Consider the following 21,537-nt stretch of genomic DNA (forward strand, 5'->3'; position numbering starts at 1 on the left):
ACTGTCACTTGAACTGGCTAACAGAGAACAAAATATATATTGTCCAACTTATGGTGAATGAAGCTCTCTAAACTTTACCAGATTTAGTTTGCAAATATGTGTTGTGTCATCAGGTTTATGAATGAGAAGAAGTTCAAGTCTTTCACAGTGTGTTTCTTCTTGTATTAGTTTGTAGTTTCATTGGTTTTTTTTTTCCTTCGACTGTCTTCCATAGAGAAGACAGTCTCTTATCTCTGATAGTCTCAACATGAGGTGTTCTTAGCATTCTCATGTGAGTGTATTTTAAGTTGGAATTGAGCACAATGTGACGGTCCTTTACAATCTGAAGACTATAAGCTATTTAACTGTCAGGAAACCTCATTAAAACTTCAGTGCATTTTTCTGTCTAAGAATTAGCATGGTTACTCGTGTATTCCTAGAGTGCATCTTATCCACATTGCACTGGAGGAAAATTCTTTATGGTCTGACTTCCCATATCATGTGGCTCTGAGATTACATGTGATGCAAAAGGCAGCTTTTCTTGATGTCTGGTGAACTTCAATGTGCAGGAGCAGAGCAAGTTTCAGTTGGAGTTAAATTCAGAAAGGTGTTTGATTTGTAGCAGTCAAATGGGCCTATGCAAAGCTAGGGAGCTGTGTATTGAAAAGTAACTTTGCTTATTATGTGTGTGTCTTTAAGTATTGACCACTGGATAGAAAGTGATTGTGATCCATGTGTACATCACATGTGGGCAGAAAATCAAAAACTGATGCTATGGTGTTGGACATATAGGGTACAGTGTCTCTCATCTGATTGTAGACGTCTTCCTCTCAGCTAATCAATGGAGAGAAGTTGGTGTTTTCTGCAGCATAGTTGCTCTTATGCTAATGTGATTGTCTTTAATATTGTGACATTTACAGATCTGATCGTGCCTATTTATCTACCCTCCTTCCTGAACTCCAGTACGGCCCGTTGTGTCCTTCCTCTGTTGATCACAGAATAGTTTGGGTTGGAAGGGACCTTAAAGATCATCTAGTTCTAACCCCACTGCCATGGGCAGGGATAACTCTCACTAGATCAGGGTGCCCAAGACCCCATCCAACCTGGCCTTGAACACCTCCAGGGATGGGGCAGCCACGACTTCCCTGGGCAGCCTGTTTCTGTGCTTCACTGCTCTCATGGTGAAGAAATTCTTCCTTATGTCTAGCCTAAATCTGTCCCTCTCCAGTTTATACCCATTCCCCTTCGTACTATCACTATAAGTCTTTGTAAACAGTCACTTCCCAGCTTTCCTGTAGGCCCCTTCAGGTATTGGAAGGTCACTACAAGGTCCTTTTGGAGCCTTCTGTTGTCCAAGCTGAACAAGCCCAATTCTCTCGGCCTGTCCTCGTGTGGGAGGTGCTCCAGCCCTCTGATCATCTTTGTAGCCTTTCTCTGGACCTGTTCCAACAGTTTCATATCCTTCCTATGTTGAGGATTCCAAAACTGGACACACAGGACTCCAGATGAGGTCTCACAAGAGAGGAATAGAGGGGCAGAATCACCTCCCTTGACATGCTGGCCACGCTTCTTTTGATGGAGCCCAGGAGACAGTTGGCCTTCTGGGCTGTGAGTGCATGTTGCCGGCTCATGTTGAGCTTTTCATTGACCAGTACCCCCAAGTCCCTCTCTGTAGGGCTGCTCTCAATCACATCATCCCCCTTCCTGTACTGACATCGAGGATTGCCCTGACCCAGGTCCCCTCATGGGGTTCACACAGATCCACTTCTCCAGCTTGTCCAGGTCCCTCTGGATGACATCCCATCCTTCCGGTGTGGCAACTGCACCACTCAGCCTGGTTGTCATCTCCAAATTTGCTGAGGGGGTGCACTTAATCTCGCTGTCAATATCATTGATGACGATATTAAACAGCACTGGTATTGATAGTCAGTAGACACATCTGGTTGGTGTCCTCTTAAAATGACCTCCCAGCAAAGCTTCCCTGTGTCCTCTCCTTGCCTCTTCCTGTAGCATAAGTTACTTTTATAAAATTACTGTGTAAATAGAGTTTTACATGGCAACTCAGGTCCTTTTTGTGGGAACTGAGCTTGCCCTCTGTTTGTAGAGGCTCTGTGCTGTCTGCTGGAAATGCTCATGACACATGAGGACATTTGGCCTCATTTGTGCAAGTGAAGTGTTCACTTTTAAAGCATAGGAAAGAGATGATATAAGAAGCCTAGAACATTACCTCCAGTGAAATATTCACCTGTGAGCTCATCATGCCTCTTAAAATGGCACTAAATGGAGCACTGTGCTCTGCTAAAGCAGCATCTGTGGTTTTAGGGGCATTGCATCAGGTCGCCCATGTAAGACTAATGTATGGCAAAGCGAAACCCATTGCTGTCTGTTTTGGAGACTAGATGTTACTATGTTTCTCTTTTAGCTTTTCAGAAAACTTAGCTTTTATTATGATCTTCCAGCTGAGCATTTTATGAAGGCTATGAATTCTTCCTGGTGGTACATAGTGCAAACTTCACAGCACTGTCTTACAAGGAAACTACTGGGCACTTCTGTATTCAAGGTGAAGCTCACGCACAGCACGCTTTGCTTTCTAAAGCTTCCCAGCAAATGTTCCTGCAGGCTTGGCTGTACATTAGACAGACTTAAAGTTATTTCTTCCAGAGGTGACTGACTTTGATCACTACATCTGCTTTTTCTTTCCTTCAGTGATGGGGAGGGAAAGAAAAGAACACCAACCATCTGCAGCAGTGAATCTCTAAATGCTGTGGGGGTCACGCTCACGCCTCGCCGCATCTCCTGGCGGCGGAGAATATTCCTGCAGGTAGCTTCACCTATGAATAAATCTCCTTCCAAGATGCACCATCCAGGTCTGTGTGTGTTTTTAAAGAAAATAAACAAGCGGTTGTTACTGAATAGTTATTACTATAATGAACTGCAACGTGTGAAAATATGAAAGAGAACAAAGTCATCTTGATGCGATAAGAACATGCTAGAAGCTCACTAGACAGCAGTTGGGCTCAGTTGACTTTGTTGCTTTGAGCAGAAGTTTCTGTCATCAAAATCAAATGAATTGTAGTCTGCTGTGGCTGCACTCTTAGCAACGAAATGAAGAACTGCCTCTTGCTGACAAAAGATATCCTCGTTAACAGTTAGCCAGTTTTTACTCTGGGCTGATTACATAATAGCACTGTTTGCAGAAAATGGTATATTTTCTGCCTTGTCTTTGTATTGCATGTAGCACCTGTTAAGTGTGTTAATAATTTTTATAGGTTTAGGTGATTTAAAATAGAAACCTGTGAAGTGCTGCTGTGTTGATAGAGTTCCATTGGTAGAATTCATGACCATAAGTAAATGACAAACTCTATAGTAACTGTGAAATGCTATAGCACTGCCTATAGTGCAGCTCAGAAGATGGGGAAAAAATTGCTTTTAGTATACAGCCTGTGGTAAATCACAATCATGAACAAGCTCAGCTGTAAAGGAGACTTTATAGATAAATGCTTCTTTAACTCTACAAAGAGCTAGCAGGGAGTAATACTGGATGACTCCTAGTTTAGCTTTATTTCATTTAGATAGAACTAATTTAAATAAACCACTGTATTTAAAAATAATTCTGTACTGCTGAATTTCATTTTCTCTGTCTTTGGAAGCAGCACCTCACTGCTAAATGTGGAGGATAGCTATTTTTGTTCTGCTGTGACTTAGATTTTCATGATATGCTGAACAATCTTGAGTTTCCTATAATAGCTTTCTGATTCTTTGCAGATGGTCATGACGGAAGTGAATTGTTACCATTATCGCCTCTTGCTCCACCTTTGGAGGAGGACCCTCTTGTTCTAGTATTGCAAAATGAGGATGGTCCAGATAAACCTGGAGAGAGGAAAAACTCGGAAGAACTACAAAGTCTGTGGAGAAAAGCCATCCATCAACAAATTCTGTTGCTTCGAATGGAAAAAGAAAACCAGAAGCTGGAAGGTTAGCTATTTAGAAAATACCCCTAAAAACTATTACAAATTTTGCTGCCTGGAGGTGAAAATTGTGCTGGTGTTGGGTGCCTCAAACAGAGATATGATTGTGTAACGTTTAACTTAACAGTGCTATAAAAAATGATGTTCACCCAGTTCTATCTCACAGTCTACCGATTTCTCTGTCCACCTGCCAAATCTTCATGAGTCACCTTAGTTAAAGAAGAAAGTGATAACTTTTCCTTTCGTAGTGCGTGTTAGACAAAGGTTGTTACAGTTGGTGTTACAACTGACTGAGTCTAGGAATTCTAATGTGAAGGGGAGTCAGGAGAACAGGTGCCCTGTGAACTCTTAGGTATGATAGACCTTGCTATTTACATCTCATTTCAGTCCTTTGCAGTGCATGCCACTTCTGTCCAGGTTTTCTATCCTTTATTAACCACATCACAGTGGTAATTTGTAAATATTTGAATCCAAATATGATTTTTGAGCAGCTGTCTCTTGAGGTTTGTTAGAAGCTTCTTTTTTTCAGGTGAGCACTGTACACTGAACACAGCGTGATGTTACTGATGGATCTGCAGTTGGCCATGCTGACTTGTCAGCTGCCTGAGCTTCTGGCTAAGACAATTTATTATGGCTGGTCAAGTCTCACCAAATAGAAAATGTGTTGCAATGTCTATCTTAGCATGCAGAAGTTCAGTGTAATAGACCAGTAGCTTTCAGTGCAAGTTGAAAATTTCAAATGTCCTCTCTGCAATTGCTTTCTGCTTCTTCTCCCATATGGTGTATAACCTCATTATATGATAGTCTGATTCTTGAAATAAAACATAATAATCATGTTAAGGTCAGCTAACTTTTTTTCCTTCTTTAATGGTGCTTACTGAGAAGGCAGGGAGAGGAAAGGAAAAAAGCAAGACAGAAGTCTTTCCGTGTCCCTACAAGCATATATCCTTGAATGTATTTCCGACACATGTAGCATATTTCTCTGTGCACTCTCTCTACAGTTTGTCTCCCTGTTGGCACACACTTCTGTGGAAACTCCTAGATTCATAGGGGACATCTACAGAGAAGTCTGTTTTAACTTCAGCCAAAATCTTCGTTTATTGTTTTAGCAAACGGTTAGTCTGCTGTTGTGGGGTGGGGAAGTTGGACATCTAATATCATGTTATTCCCTCTGGTAGCACAAGCTGCTGAGAGACACACTCTTTTCTGTACCTGCTCTGCATGGCTGGAATTTATATCAGTTCCTTACAACTCAATTATAAGCCATTTCCATTCAGTGACGGGTATGTTGAAAATAAGTTCTGCTTGCAGGATCATTTGTGGTGAAAACAGGAATGTTGGCAGTGGTGACTCCAAACTGGCACTCATCTGACAGCCCACGTCTTGGTTTGTGCTCCAAGGAGCACATCTCCGTTTTTGCACACAGGTTCATCAGTACTGCTAGTGGAGCTCTGATTAGTTGGATTATCGTCATCATCTGATTTTCTAAGGGCGAAAAATAAACTGTCTTAATAAGTATCTTTAGGCTTCCTTCCTGTGGGTTGCTGTAATGTGCACCATTTTATGGACAGGACATGCAGAACTGATACATTCCAAACAAATGCTGGTTTAGGCAGTGGTTGGCATTCTAGCCTACAATTAAATGTAGATCTTAGGAATGGGAAATGTAATAACAGAAAAGCAGCCTCTACTTGAAGTCAGGTATTTATCTCCGAGTTCATCAGCTGTATATGACTGGTTTAAGACTGGAATTGCTGTGGAATTGTTTTCAGTGGTTTTCTGTTAATGCTTTGTTGATTTTTATTTACAAAATATTAATAGAACTTCTTTCCCTGTTCTTTTTGCTGTCGAGGAGACTTGAATACTATTAGTTCTTTTTTTTATAGAAGGTAAGTTCAGTGAATTGCACAAACTAATTTTTTCTGAGTGGCTAAGTGTTCCTTTATTCAGTAGATCAAATATAACTATAAGAACTATAAAAAGTAGCAGGCCACCCAGCAGTGATTACGAAGAATGTTAACAAGGATGGTTACAAGCAACCAAAGTTGGCATAGGATGGTAGGGCAAGTATGATCTATGAGCAAGCATGTTGACTTTCATACAATCATCACAGAATCACAGGGTTTGAAGGGACCTCAAAGGTCATCGAGTTCCAACCCCCTTGCCGTGAACAGGGATACCTTCCTCTAGACGAGGTTGCTGAAAACCTCATTCAACTCTCTGTGGAGCCTTGTCTTGTCTAGGCTGACTAAGCCCAACTCTCTCAGCCTGTCCTCATACGGGAGGTGCTTCAGCCCTCTGATCATCTTTGTGGCCATCCTCTGGACTCACTCTAATAGATTCCAGTCCTTCCTGTGCTGAAGACTCCAGAACTGACTTCTGCTAGTGTTAACTGCAGATCCAAAGTAGAATTCAGAAATGAACCTGTGCATTTAATTGTAGAGTTTATTGTTACACTGAAATATGTTGGTGTTGGATCGAATCTGTCACATACTGCTTATATAAATCAGTATGCTCAAATTAAATCATGCAGCAATGAAGTAGCATTTAAAATTGCCCCAAGTGGACTGCAGATTCTTGTGGTGAGATCACATGCCCATTTTTATGGAAGTGTACTGCACCCTGCATAATGGTTGCTTCTCCAAGATTACAAGTGCCCTTGTATGGATAAGATCTTACTGATGTAATATCCAGCTTTTGGAAATAAAAAAAGAATTTTCACCGATGTTTTTGGAGTGGGCTCGGCAATGATCTTGTGGATTCATCTAGTACTGGCTGTATCCAAAATGTGCTCATTAGGCAAAAAAACTGATTGCCCTGTTTTGCACGTTGTGTAATAATGTGAGTGAGAGTTTGCTTTCACCTAGAAATGATGATGGGAAGGGTGCTACATCTGAAAGAGGAAGGAGTCACTTGCAAGGAGCAAGGCAAATTCAGAATAAACTCAATTATAGATTTCAGAGAGCACATTATGAAGTGTACAATTCAGTCCAGTGATAATGAAACCTATCTCTAAGTTAAGATACGTTCAGGTCTTGAATTCAGTTATTTTATACCAGTATCTAGGTGTATCGAACTTGAATACGTTTTGCACGTTTAATGTTTCTTGTAATTTTCTGATGTTCTGGTTTTTCATGTGTTCTTCCTTTGTGTTCTGTCCTCCAGCAAGCAGAGATGAACTCCAATCAAGAAAAGTCAAACTGGACTATGATGAAGTTGGTACATGTCAGAAAGATGCCATAAACATTTGGGATAAGAAGTTACTAAACTGCAGAGCCAAAATCCGATGTGACATGGAAGATATTCATTCAACTTTAAAAGAAGGTATTTACGTAGAATGGCTTTTAACTGTGAAATTGGAAGATTTTGTTGTTGTTGCCTTTTGATACCAAAGGAAATGTGCTAAGAATACGCTTTTTGCAGTAGCAAAAAATTGTGGAAAAAATTGCTTTTTTTAATGTGAATGCACTTACCTCCTGCTGCCAAACAGACAATAAGTTCTGCTGTGTCTACAGCTTTCAATGTCAGCAATGTAGAAACATGTATATTCATACTCACGAAAGGTAGCATCTTGTGCCCATGTATTATTACATCAAAGATTGAACTTAGAGCTTCTGCAGCTGACACGGTGACGTTCTGGTTTCTGGTCGGTGGCTCCTATCCAATTGACTCTGAGTTTCAGGTGCCCTGATTTTACTTACTGGTGCCCAAAACCTAGGGGAATCACAACCAAGCTTAAGAGAGTCAGAAGGACCGCATCTTGTGGAGTCTGGGCTATGGTCTTACAGTATTTTGTTTCCTTGCGTGAAAGATTGGAGATTTTGGCTTGAAATAAATCTTCCTGTGGCCTAGCCCTTCCAATATTTAAAGGGGGCCTACAGGAAAGGTGGGGAGGGGCTTTTTATCACAGAGTGCAGGGGTAGGATGAGGGGTAACGATTTTAAGCTGAAAGAGGTGAGATTAGATATTAGGAAGAATTTTTTTCTTGTGAGGGTGGTGAGGCACTGGAACAGGTTGCCCAGAGAAATCCTGGATGCCCCATCCCTGGAGCTGCTGAAGGCCAGGTTGAATGAGGCTTTGAGCAAGCCGATCCAGTGGAAGGTATCCTTGCCCATGGCAGGGGGGTTGGAACTGGATGATCTTTGATGTCCCTTCTGACCCAAACTATCCTATGAGTCTAGCTGTGGTCTGAAAGGAGAGCCAGAGGGTCTTTAATATAATGCAGATACTGAGCCTGAGTGCACAGGCGTGCCCTCCACCATAGGATCTCATGTCTGTACTACAGACACTGAAAGATAATTTTTCATTGTAATCTGGCTGCGGTACAGAAGGAAGTTTAAATTGCTACCAAAGAAAATAGTGGTAGAAATAGGGAGGCTCCTGTTAGTGACCGGCAGAAGACTGCCAACAAATGACTTCCCTTATTACCCTATCTTCTGCTGCTGTACTGCAGTTCAGAGTTGGGGACAAGGATATGCTTTTTTTCCTAACTTGTATTCTAGTTAAGTAATTATTTGTCTGGAAAGTGTTGGGAGAGTTGGCAATTTATTTTTACTTTCAAAGATCAGTTTGCAGGGTCAGGGGCATGTATGGAAAAGTCTGAAAGTAGTGTTTTAGTTTAGTTTATGCTTTCACAGATGCTTGGCTGACTTAGGAGGAATATTGTCTTTCAATATGAGTGTTTCTGTGTTCTCCCTTTGGTATACAGCATTAATGCTTTTAGATTTGAACTGAGCATTTTGTAATCTGTACTTCTTTTGGGTTGCCCAGGGAGGTAGTGGAGGCTCCATCCCTGGCAACAATCGAGGTCAGGTTGGAAGATGTCCCTGCTTCTGCTGGGGGGGTAGCCTAGATGACCTGTAAAAGTTCCTTCCAACCCAAAGCATTCTCTGATGCAATGGCAAGTTTGTAGTTAATGTCTAGTTAATAGGACCGAACTGTGGCTACTGAGGGAAAACTGCAGAATGAACAACTTCTGAAGCTGTTTCTAAGGCATCCTCCAGAGTGGTTCAGCCAAGAATATGACAAAGCAAATTCTTGTATTACAGCACTAAAAATATGTCCCTGCTTAGGCTTCTTGTTTTTGGACTGACCTGCAGGTGTACCAAAAAGTCGTCGAGGAGAAATTTGGCAGTTTTTGGCTGTGCAACATCGAGTCAGACACAGGCTACCAAACAAGCAGCAGCCTCCCGACATCTCTTACAAAGAACTCCTGAAACAACTGACTGCGCAACAGCACGCTATCCTTGTAGATCTAGGTTTGTAGCTAGGAGATTTTTCTGACTTGTTTCTTGTGTGTTTCTTTGTATTTACGCTCTTCTGCATCTGTCAGAAAAGAGAAATCAAGCAGTTGTTTCTGAAAGTTCTGTGCACAGAGGAGAATATGAAATGAGCTCAATGTATAGTCTAAAATCAGTGGTAAAATACAATCGATCTGATTAAAAATAACATGTGTGTGAAAGCAAAGAGAAAAGGTCTATGAGAAAGAGAAAAGTGCTGGTTGTCAGATGAATCTGGGTTTTTTTTGTTGGTTTTTTGTTTTTCTTAATGAGAAGAATTAAGTACCAACCACTTTTCTCCCTTTCCATCAGGACGAACATTCCCTACGCATCCTTACTTTTCTGCCCACCTGGGAGCAGGGCAGCTATCACTCTTTAATCTTCTGAAAGCTTACTCTTTGCTGGACAAAGAAGTGGGTTATTGTCAAGGTATAAGCTTTGTAGCTGGAGTGCTGCTTCTACATATGAGTGAGGAACAGGCCTTCGAAATGCTGAAATTCCTTATGTATGACCTTGGATTCCGTAAGCAGTACAGGCCAGACATGATGTCACTACAGGTAAGTCAGTCCTTCTAAAGCAGAGTCTTAAATGAGCTGTCAGAGGTTGCTTATGTTTTCCAGGACCTTATGAAGCTTCTTGTGCTGTTTTGGAGGTTGAGGGATATGCAAATGTTACTGACGCACCCCTCTCTGACTCTGAATTTGCAAACGGAGAAGTTCAGAACTTGCAGACTTTTCCTGTCACACGTCCCCATCATCTCCTGTTTGCAAACTTTTTCTGCTATTTTGCACTTCATTTTCCTCACTTCTCTCTTCCTTATGCCAAAAAAACCCGTATATGCTTACATCTGTAAATATGGAGTTTAAAAATAAGTTTGATTTTATTTTCCTTCAGTCCTTAAGCACTTAAAAGTAGATTTTTCTCTTGTAACTCTAAGTCAAATCAATAGTGACACCGAGTGGCCAGTCAATGTACTCCACAGGCATCCGTGCTTTGGGCTGCTCTGCCTTGCTTCATCATTTACACATCGTTTCTCTCATTGTCCTTTACACCACCATCCCTAAACACAGTGAAAAAACAGACAAATTTTTAATGATTTAGTTTGCTTGTGAAACGATTTGTGCTCTGCAATATTAGTCTTTAATGGATGCTCAAGGTTGCTTAGGAAGGAGACAAAGTCTTTCAGATTTGTATAAACTTCAAGATTTGAGGGCTCTTTCACCTTGAGATGCAACTGTCCACTGACTTGGGTGTCTGTAAGTCTTGTATGTCTTCTGTAAGTCCCTAGTGTTATGAGGGGATATATCAATGCAGAGTTAAAGCTTGTAATCCACAGTGAAGAAAGAGAAAGCTACGAGACTAAAAGTTCTGTATGCTAATCCCAAAAATGAGGAGGAGTGTTTTACTGTGGATAGAAGTATAATGTAACAAATTTTTTGTGATGAATTAAGGATGAACAACCATGAAGAACATAATTTTGCCTCTTCCCTGTCTTGTTCCCCTCCACCCTTCCAAATGTTTTGAACTAGTGGGTGTCAAATTGTGATAAATGTGTGGTTGTGGGATTTTTTTCCCCCCCCAAAAATGCTCTCTTAGTGTTTGTATGTTATACTGCAGTTGTAGACTTTCAATAACATCTGATGATTCGAGAGCATTCAAGATATCTGGGATTTCACCTTTTGATTTAAATAAGTCTGAAACTTTCACTGACAGGACATCTTAGGAGGAATGCTTTTTAAGTTTGAGAAGGCTTACTGAGTATAGTACTGTTTGTCCTTTAAATGAGGTGAAATTTCTTTCCCCACAGTTTGCTCCTAGGCAGTTATCCTGTACTAGACAGAGGTACAAGTTTTGTCTGCCCAAGACAAACTAGACTACTGAAGGTGACTTAGAGGACATCACTGAAGTCTAACCGTTTGTTTTGTTTTTTAACAGGACTAGAGCGCTTGCAAATTCTTTTGCATTTACAAAACTGAAACACAAAATAAGCTTATATGCAAAATTAGCCTTTGTCCTATAGGAGAAAAATGCTAGGTATTTTTGATGGTTAAGTTGTCTGGAAAAGTAATAAGCTAGATCCCTAGTTCATAATGAACCCATCCAATTTGTTTGTGGCCTCTGTGATACTACTCTAATTTCATATGTAAATGTGTTTGTTATTGATGCCATCCATAGAATGGTTTGGGTTGGAAGGGACCTTAAAGAGTATCCAGTTCCAAACCCCTTGCCATGGGCAAGGACGCCTTCCACTGGATCAGGTTGCTCAAAGCCTCATTCAACCCCCTTTTTTAACACCTCCAGGTCAACCTATTCCAAACTATGCTAATTGGTGTCTTTGCAGCTAAAGCAAGGACTTGAATCATGTGCAAATTTAACTAATGTGCCTGAATGAGAAGTGATCTGTCTGCTTGCAAACACTGCTGACTGATAGATAATTTCATGAGCAGCCAGTTTGTGGTAGGGAAAAATCATGACCACTAAAAGCAGGAAGATAGTGAGACCCCCTAAGTCATTTTCTTATTGAGGAATGGATTCACCTGAGCATAAGGCACTGTTGACAGCATAATTGGACCTGACAGCTAATCAATGTATGTCTGCTTTTCATCTTTTGCGCTCTGAGAGAAGCATTACTCTGGGCTATGGACAACATAACTGTGGAATATTAGCTATCAAAATTTTAAGGAAATAATTAGCCATATAGTGATATTTTTAGAAATGAAGAGCAACTTTTAACCACTTTTCTTTGCAACCTTTTATAGGTTGTATAGCAGCACTTGTTGCATCAGTATCTTAGATTTCTCTGGACCACTGGCAGATGGGAGGTATGCTGGGAAATATGTATATGCTAAACCTTTAATGATTCACTGTATGTAATGTACTTTGTGGGTACAGAAGCTGTCTGAAGTGATGACTGTAGCATATGAATTTTAAATGCAGCAAAAATGTGGACAAAATTCAAAGGATGAAATCTGGAAAGGGTAAATTTAGCCAGAAATCATTTAACTCTGTAATGGAGAGTTTGGGCATCTTGGAAAAAGTACTTCTACTTTCATTGTTGCAAGACTGTAAGTTCTGGTTTGTTGATGAAGTTAGATAAATATATATTCTCCTCTTACCTTAAGCCTGTGAATCTGAAATGATACGTTAATAATCAAGTTCAAACTGTTCTTTGTTATTGACTGCTGTGTTGGTTTGAATTCATTAGGGGTTGGTTGTTTATACATGAGTAGATGTCCCTGAGGCCCTAGGCAACAATTGAGCTTTATTTTACAGTGCCATCTGTACTGGAGTTAATTTCCCTCGAGTGAAAGGTGAGTAGTTTGGAAAAATGAGTAAAACTGAACTTCTCTTTCTCTACCTCCTTCCCCCTCCGAACCCCTCATGCTCTGTAGATTCAGATGTATCAGCTCTCAAGGCTTCTTCATGATTATCACAGAGACCTGTATAATCATCTTGAAGAAAATGAAATCAGTCCCAGTCTTTATGCTGCACCATGGTTTCTTACACTGTTCGCGTCTCAGTTTCCATTAGGATTTGTAGCCAGAGTATTTGGTAAGAAAGTTTTATTCTATTTCAATAATAAACAGAAAATGTCGTCTATTGTATTTTGAAACTTTCAAGGGGTCGTTTTCTGCATACTAGGGACATTTAGGGTGACTATTGTGGGTGGCAAGTAACAACACTCTTCATGGTGAGGTGTCAGCTTGGTTTTGAAGAGGAAAACCAAAATGTATTCTTTGAAACATCAGACTTGAACAGTTAAGTCTGTTTGCTGTTATTAACCAAGAGACTTTTGAAGTGTGAACAGCAGGAATTTCATTGTTACAAATATGTTTTATGTATCAAGTATTCAGTCTATGTCTATTCAAAAGTTCAGCATGTTGAACTAGCAAATTGAAAAACGACAACATACTGGGTTTCAATAAAGGTGTCTGAATAACTGATTCTAAAGTCCTTTTAATAAAAACTCAAGTAAACTTGAAATTGAAGGCTGTTTCCGTTATTCATGTGTATATTGAACAGTTTCCCAGTTTTATTATGCCTCTTGTTCCATTTAGATAGTTTTTTCAGGGTACTCTACTTTTTAGATAACGTCTAGTACAGCATCTTAAATATTGATTGTGCCTTGTAGTGTTTGCAGTATCAGTATGTCAGGTACTTGGTTTGTGTTCTTTTTTTTTCAATAAGAACTGCCAGCTTAATCAGATCTCTAGTAACAAAGCATTTTTCTGAAAAACATCCATTTGTTAATGTAAAACTCATTGCTTTCGGATATGCACCAAGAAGCTAGACGTATATCATGTACTTTCACTTAAATCAGACTTCCATCCCCCCCGAGCTGTTTTTTCCGTTTCCATGTGACACCTTTTGTATTTTCTTAAGAAATTCAATCTGAGTTTTGTTTCATGATTTATTACGGGAAGGTGTTGAGTTTACTTTGATGTGGTAGTCTGGGGGCAAGAGGGGCTTATTCGTTTGGTTTTTGGTTTTGTTCTTCGGTCTATAGATTTCTCCATTACGGTTCTTTCTTTTTACAGTGAACTTCTATGACTGTTCTTTGGGTGAAAAAACAATTTCTGTATCTGCTTCTCAGATTTTATTTTATTTTATTTTATTTTATTTTATTTTATTTTATTTTATTTTATTTTATTTTATTTTATTTTATTTTATTTTATTTTATTTTATTTTATTTTATTTTATTTTATTTTATTTTCAGGGATGAAGTGCTTTTCTCTTTCTTTGTATCTAATTTTAACTCCAGTAGGCTTTGAGTTGGCAAATACATTCTTTTAGGAGTGAGGAGGGTCAGTGTTCATTTCTTTGTAAATGAGCTGAGCCAAGGCATGTTCACATGTTAAAATTGAAAAGTCACTGTGGCACTTTGGATTCCTGCATCTTCAGTGTCTTATTGGGACATTGTCTCATACCAGGAACAGGTGTTTAGTGTCTGCCCATCACAAATTACTTACATACACTGCTTGAATGCCTATCGTAGACTTGAGAAGAGAGGCTTTTAGGAATGGTACATGAGTGAAGTGACTGCCTCACTGATATTCTAGTGCTACCCTGTGATACTGGATTAGGGCCAAGGATGACCTCTCAGTGTCAAGATCAGAAATTGAGGTTGTTCCCTAGCCCTACTCTTGGTAGTGTTGACAGAGCCAACAGCACAGGAAGCTTATTCGAACTGCTTATGTGCTGTGTTCATCCCAGTAACTGCAAGTCTGCTGCTGCTACTGGGACAGAGTTCCTAGTTACTATAATGAGATTTGTAAAACGTCAATTGTGTTGTGATCCACTTCCCGATTGCTTTTTAGTCATAGGTGCACTTAAAAACAGTTAGCTGTTAGTTAACTATCTATAGTCTACAGGAGGCGATAATGAAATGCTTATTACAGACATAACAAGCATGTGGTATTTTCTTTAATGCTCTCTCGTATCTGTAAGATGACAGAAAATGCTTTTAAATGCTTTAACATCACATTGAAATAAGACAGATTGCACTTCTCCTGAACTCGATAGATCTGCAGAAAGCTTGATTAAAAACATCTCAGCAAAGATATATATGTATATTTAGCTAATGACTTCAGCTCTTGTTTTCACAATATTTCAATGATTTTCTTTTTTAGACATTATTTTTCTTCAAGGAACTGAAGTCATATTTAAAGTAGCACTGAGCCTACTTAGCAGTCAAGAAACATCTATAATGGGATGTGAGAGTTTTGAGAACATTGTTGATTTTCTTAAAACCACTATTCCAGATATGACTCAGCCTCAAATGGAAAAAATTATTACCCAGGTAAGTTTTGATTTTCTCTTTACCTTCCTCCTTCCCCTTGGTTAGTTCACTTATAAAAGAACATGCCTAAGGTGTATGTAAGACTCTTCTCAGTATGTTCTTTTTGGTTTATAATGCAAAGGAAAATCCTTTTCTCAGTAACTTGTATAGAAATAGGATGTGAGCTAATTTCAGTAGGTTTTGAACTGCAATTTTAGCAAGACTTCAGTTCTTGTCTCAAGGTTTAGTACCAAGATTCTTTTGTGTCCCAGCTGTTGGTAAAACATGATCTTGATAATAAATTTCATGTCACCACTACGAGAGTAGAAGTCGCCTGTCTTTCAAACCTGGACCCAGCTCCTTGCTAGTGGATGAGCAGTCCAACAGTTTGTGATGGGAAGCACAATTTGCCCTGGTGGGAAGAGGCAGCATCACAGCAACTTCTACCGATCCTTCAAAATTCTGGCTGCATTGGGCCAGGTACCTTTGTAGGAGCTTTTCTGACATTCACTTAAGCTAGGATGTTGCTGAGGCCCTGTTTTTATGGTCTGTGTTAGAATCAAGGTCAAGCAAACCTTTGCTGTTCTGTTGTGTGAGCAGCTTCTACCCTCTTTTTAGGGTGCCTTCATGCAGCTTCCCCTTTTCACCTCAGCTGTGTCCTTGGAGGGATCACATCTGGCAGGTGCTTGGTACCATAGATAAAAGTCCTTCAGGAATGAGAGGCTGCTATAGCAGCTTTCCAGTACTTAAAAGGGGGGACTAGAGGAAAGCTGGGGAATGGCTCTCTGTCAGGGAGTGCAGGGATACGAGGAGGGGGAGTGTTTTAAGCTGAAAGTGAGGAGATTAAGTTTAGGTATTAGGAATAATTTTTTTCCTGAGGGTGTGGTGAGGCACTCTTCTGTTGGTGTAACATTTGTGATCTCTAGAACAAGGAACAGAATTAATGTCGTTGTAGATATCTTTTACTTCCTAGTCTAAACTGTTGGTTATATTCAGAAGCTGAGAGGCTGTGACTAGATGTATAAATGTTGAAGAGTCATATGATCTCATCACTGCTAGATGCTCAGTTCCATAATCTTCATAATACTTTGTCACAGAAGCATTCCGATAAGAAAATAGTTTATCTTCGTGCAGAGACAGAACACAGGGAAGGCTAACCATAAAGACTTACTTGTACTTAACTTAGAGTTAAGACATCTAGTTCTGAGGGTGGAATCTTATGACTTCTGGATTATTCTTCCTCATTGTGTTATCCTGCTCTCATTGCAAGCTGGTGAGACCCGAATTTAAAAATTTCACCTTGAATGTCTTAATATTCCTGAGCAAGAGATAAAACTTGGTCATGTAATAAAATTCTTGGATTATGTAGGATTTTTCTGCTGATACATCTCATAGTAAGAGATAATATTTGATAATTGTAAAAATGATGATGCATTTTATTCTAAAATCTATGATTTATTATGACTACACTAAGAACTCTAGGTGCTAAAATGCTCTTACTGTGGACTTCCCCTTAAAATACATTTTTAAGATGAACAGGAAAAAACATTAAGTTCATCATGCAGAGTTGCCTCTTAGCCAAACATTCTTGTGGAAAAAGTGTCTTCTGTTGTACTTAAAAATTGTGTTTTCCCTGATGGCAGGTGTTTGAGATGGATATTTCAAAGCAGCTCCATGCCTACGAAGTTGAATATCATGTTCTTCAGGATGAGCTGCAGGAAAATGTGAATACCTGTGATGAGGGTGAACCCCTAGAGAAGCTGGAAAGGGCAAACAGTCATCTGAAGAGACAAAACATGGATTTGTTGGAGAAGCTACAGGTAAATGATTTAAGAATATAAACTCATGGAGAGGTCATTTTTATGATACAGCCAATAGACTAGTAAGTGTCTTTTTTAAATGTATGTGAGAAGTTTCCTAACTGCAAGACCTTATGCAGTTGAGCAGTTCTCTCAGTTACAGTAATTTACTTCTTTTAAACATATTTTTAACTCCTTTGTCGTTCCTTGGACTTTTCTTTCTTGATTTAGATTTCTTTTTCTTAAAATATCTCTATCCCCATCTCCCATAAAACCTGTTGGCAAAATTTGTGGATCTTGCTGAAAAATAAGTTCTCCGTCCCTTCATCTCTTCCCTTCCCTACTGGGAAGTCTTAAGAAATAATTAATCGTACAATAGGCTTGCTTTCTCCAGAGTTTTGTAGGCAGTATTATTCTATTTCCTTCTGCTGAAGCTTATAGTCTGCTTTTGAAAGATGGTTTCTCTGGCAGACTTGAATACAGCTGAGTGCCCACCAGACTGCCTGATAAAGTAAAGTTTTAAAAAGACCATTTATTCTTTCTTCACTATTCACCCTTTCTTCCATAGCCTGGCCAAGACTTATTTTTGTTTTCAATATGTATTGTCTTGCATCTTCCTGAAAGACAAGCTCGCTCTTTTGCATCACCAGGCAATTTCTTGTTATATTTTCAATTTGAATGAGCACTGGGAAGAGCTTGGAGAACACCTTCAGAGTCTGAAGCCTGAAAATAGAAGCAAGGGAAAAAGGAAAGATTATTATTATCTTTGTGTTTCGGGACCAAGGGTGCTATTCTGTATTCTTTTGATATGGAAAAGAGGGATCACTTTTTTGCAGTTAATACCTTTGCTTTATTTTCTTATTATTGTTTACTTTATACTGCTACCTATGCTTTTGCCTCTGTTTTGACAATGCACCATGGGCATAAAATAGTTATGAATGACTGATTTGAAAGGCTTTTTCAAAGTTCCCTGTTCTTCCAGAGTGCCATGCTGTAATTCATCTTCATCTCTTTGTATAGCTTCTTCATTCCTCTGCCCTTTCCTAGGAATGGTCAGAATTCCCTCACTTCCCACAGAGACACATTTGCTGCTGCTGCTGAGGTCCAGGGTTTCTGATTATCAGTCAGTAGATTTTTTTTTTTCCCTCAGAGGAAACTGTAGTTCTTTTATTAGAGAGTAGGAAAAGCTGTCTGCTTCTAGACTTAATGTTGAGGTTCTCTTTCCCTCTAACCTCTCTGTCCTGCTAATTCACTTCATTGCATACGGTTTCCATTGCTCCACCACTGTTAGACAGGCCATCTCTTCCAGTGCTACTCCAGGTGCCAATGTCCCTTTTTTTCTCTGCAGTTCCAGTTCTGTCCCTTGCTTTACTGCAACTTGCATGTCTCCTTTCTACTGTAAATCTTTCAGAAATCCTTAAGATTGATCTGGCCGCTCTAAGGACATACTGTGTGATAAGTAGGCGTGCTTTGTCTTGTCTGCCTGCACAGATGTCATTGAATCATAGAATCACTGAGGTTGGAAAAGACTTCTAATACCATCCAGTCCAATCGTCATCCCAATGCCACCATGCCTACTAAACCATGGCCCACAGCACCATGTCTACATGCTTTTTTGAACAACTGCAGGAATGGAGACTCCGCCAGTTCCCTCGGCAGCCTCTTCCAATGCTTCACCACTCTTTCTGTAAAGAAATTTTCCCTAATATCCCATCTAAACCTTCCCTGGTGCAACTTCAATCCATTGCGTATCATCCTATCACTTGTTACTTGGGAGAAGAGACCAACATCCACCTCACTACAACCTCCCTTCAGGTTTCTTTTAGAAACCTGTGTAATTAAGTTTTTTTCCTTAACATACAGAATATCATAATACGAAAACAATATTCAGAATGTCTCAATTTATTATAAAAATAATGTTTTTGATTACAGGTTGCGCATGCTAAAATTCAGAGTCTGGAATCCAGCCTGGAGACTATTTTGACTCGAGAGAACAAAATGACGACTGTAATTCAGTCCCTGGAACAGGAGAAGATAGCATATCAAAAGACTCTTGAGCAGATAGTAAACTATTTGCCAGCAGAAGCACTGTCTGACTGTGAACTGCTCCTGAAGGAAGTAAACTACAATCCCAATAATAAAATAAGGAGTAAGCCATAAACCAGAGTTTTCTCAGCAGCATTTCTTCAAAAAAAGGGAAAGAAAAGATGAGCATGCTGCTTTCCAAGGACTTAGCAATAGGCAATGGTAACATCCAAAACTAGTGCTGGGACACTTATAGCTACAGACGGGCCTTCAAATGTCAATATGCAAATTCAGGCTATTAATTTTTTTATGATTGTGTAAATAAATCCCAAGGGGGAAATAAAGGATTCTCACATGTAATTATGATGAGTAGATGTATATTTAGAATTGACCTAAAGGAAAAGAGAAATTTCAGTAGTCAAAGCCAAGGTAACAGTGATCTACAGATTCACTCTGGATGTGCTTGTAGTGAAATGAGGGTAGCTTGTCTTTATATATAATGTATGTTGAATAATACTTGAAGAAAAAAAAAAAGAATGTAATTTTCCCTCCAAAGAGCAGCATGTTTCACATTTTCTGTGGAAAATCTATGTGAACTCATGCGAGCTTCTCTTTAATTCTACTGACATTGTGCGCACAGACCAATAAGCAGAATAAGTATCTTCAGTTGGTTCATGTAGAAAGAACTCTAGTGCCATCCTCTGCCTGGGCTGTACCAGTCAGCAATATAATTCCACATGCATGTTGGAACTGGAAACAGAATGTATCACATCATAGCTCCGCCTCTGTAACTCAGAGCTAAGAAATAGTTATCTATACACACATGCAGAACTTGTCAAGGCAAGAGCTAGCAATGACTGCTACTTCCTTCCCGGCCTTTTAGCTTCCACCTCTCCTGGGGTTGGTCATTATGACAGGAGGAAGGAAGAAAGTCTGTAGGATGGCATTTATTCTGATGTTAATTTTCCACAGGAGACTTGGCTGTCATAAGATTTAGGTGTGTAAGAGGTTCTCATTTAACCAAAGAAATACTGCAAGAAGCCTTGTCTTATTATAGTGCGAGCCAGGAAGCTACTCTTAAATTGTATTTCAAAGGAAAATTGAGGCAGGTTACAGGGAGTTGAGCTCAAGTGCACAAGAGAGGACCAAGCAAGTTTCAAATATTCTGTACTTTTCAGTTTTCACATACACAGTGGATATACATTTCAAAGGGGATCCTGAAGTACAAGTGCAGTTTTAATAGTGCTTTCCAGGTTATCCCTGTTTTTAATACTGCTTTGTGGTCTTCTTTTTTAAAACAGAAGTCATGACATTGTGTATTCTGGGCAGAAGGTGTGAGATAAGCTCTGATCGTTTCAAGGGAGAAAATATGTTTATAAAAGATCTATATAGATATGAAAATGTTTTTGAGTTGAATTTTTGAGAAGGCTTAGACAAATGTGTAATAGTTATGTGTTTTGGAGTGCATATCTGAACTGTTAATTGAGTGTTACCATGGCTCATGTTATCTCTTACCATTTATATACTGTATTTCAGGAAACACTTATTCTTTTTATTAAGAATATCAATTAAGCAAAGTGCCAAATCCAGCAGTGTCTTTATCATAAGATTGTCTAATCTAGAAAGCAAGGACTGAATATCACTGCTTTCTAAGTAAAATGCATTATGTTAACATAAAAGTGAGGAACAACAATGTTGATGTGTTGCACACTGCTGTGGAACTTAGGGGCTTGGGGGATCCTGGGGGTTTGTTGTTGTTGGTTTTACTTCCACAGTGTTTTATTTGATTAAAGATGCTGATTTACTTAACAGTCTTTCTTTTTACAGTTGGGGTGAAAGATCTTAACACTGTGTATAAAATTATGTGGAGTCTGTCTAGATATTTCAAGAATATTGTATTGTACTAGGTGGGGAAATGCCAAGTGAAAATGCAGTTCTTTGCAGTTTTATTCAGAGTACATTTTAGCTGGTGTGTACACGCAAAGCCAATCCCAGGAACTGCAGTAGTAGTACTACAAAGAATCGAGGTTATTCAGATACATTTATTTTTTTCTTTATTTTTTTTAAGAGGCACTGAATGTGCTTTATCCTGTTTCACTTATAAGATTTTTCATGTAATGCCTGGAGAAATTCCAATAAATGTCATCGCTGCATTTCCCATGGCCTCTGGCTAGTTTCATTTTTCTACACTTCAAGTACTAATCTCCTCCTCAATCATACTGTTTACATGAAAGATGAAAAGGATGTCTTTAGTTTCTAGTTGTCGCGGAAAAAAAGCCACAGGATTTGTAGAGGGCTGGGGAGGATAGCAGTTCTTATTGAGGAAAATAGTCTTGCATTGTTCTTAACTGAAGATGAAATGATTAAACAGTATTTTTCTTCTGTAGCAGTTCATTTGGTACATATCCCTCTTGAGAATAGTAATTTGATGAACTCTACACTGTACATCTAGCCTGGGAGGAGGACACCAAATCGACAAGTAGGAATAAACTACAGAAGTAAAATCACAATGAGGTAAGTGCGTCATGATGTTAGGACACTTGTGACAGCATTTGTATTCTGGACACAGGCATGGCTTGTGATGGGGTATCTCTAGGATGTCTAGCTTGAAGCCTCCACTTAAGCAGGTCTGCTTCATACCATCTTCAGATGAATAACCAGCAAGATTATCTAGAAGACTGTGAGCGGCTTGTGTGTTTGTGTCCATC

General features: G+C 39.4%; 1 protein-coding gene across 5 annotated transcripts in view; it reads left to right on the plus strand.

Moving 5' to 3' along the window:
* Positions 1–20,987, plus strand: part of TBC1D4 (TBC1 domain family member 4) — a 113,420-nt gene extending 92,433 nt beyond the window's left edge. For all 5 annotated transcript variants that reach the window (XM_069880063.1, XM_069880073.1, XM_069880100.1 and 2 more), the window contains 9 exons: positions 2,686–2,846; positions 3,745–3,954; positions 7,113–7,271; positions 9,047–9,205; positions 9,539–9,783; positions 12,619–12,778; positions 14,857–15,026; positions 16,649–16,825; positions 18,737–20,987. In XM_069880063.1, the coding sequence (XP_069736164.1) occupies positions 2,686–2,846; positions 3,745–3,954; positions 7,113–7,271; positions 9,047–9,205; positions 9,539–9,783; positions 12,619–12,778; positions 14,857–15,026; positions 16,649–16,825; positions 18,737–18,964 (1,669 nt within the window). In that variant the 3' untranslated portion in view covers positions 18,965–20,987. The remainder of the gene's footprint in view (positions 1–2,685; positions 2,847–3,744; positions 3,955–7,112; positions 7,272–9,046; positions 9,206–9,538; positions 9,784–12,618; positions 12,779–14,856; positions 15,027–16,648; positions 16,826–18,736) is intronic.
* The last annotated feature ends 550 nt before the right edge of the window (positions 20,988–21,537 follow it).

This window comes from Phaenicophaeus curvirostris, chromosome 1, assembly GCF_032191515.1.
Source record: "Phaenicophaeus curvirostris isolate KB17595 chromosome 1, BPBGC_Pcur_1.0, whole genome shotgun sequence".
In the NCBI taxonomy this organism is placed as follows: Eukaryota; Metazoa; Chordata; class Aves; order Cuculiformes; family Cuculidae; genus Phaenicophaeus; species Phaenicophaeus curvirostris.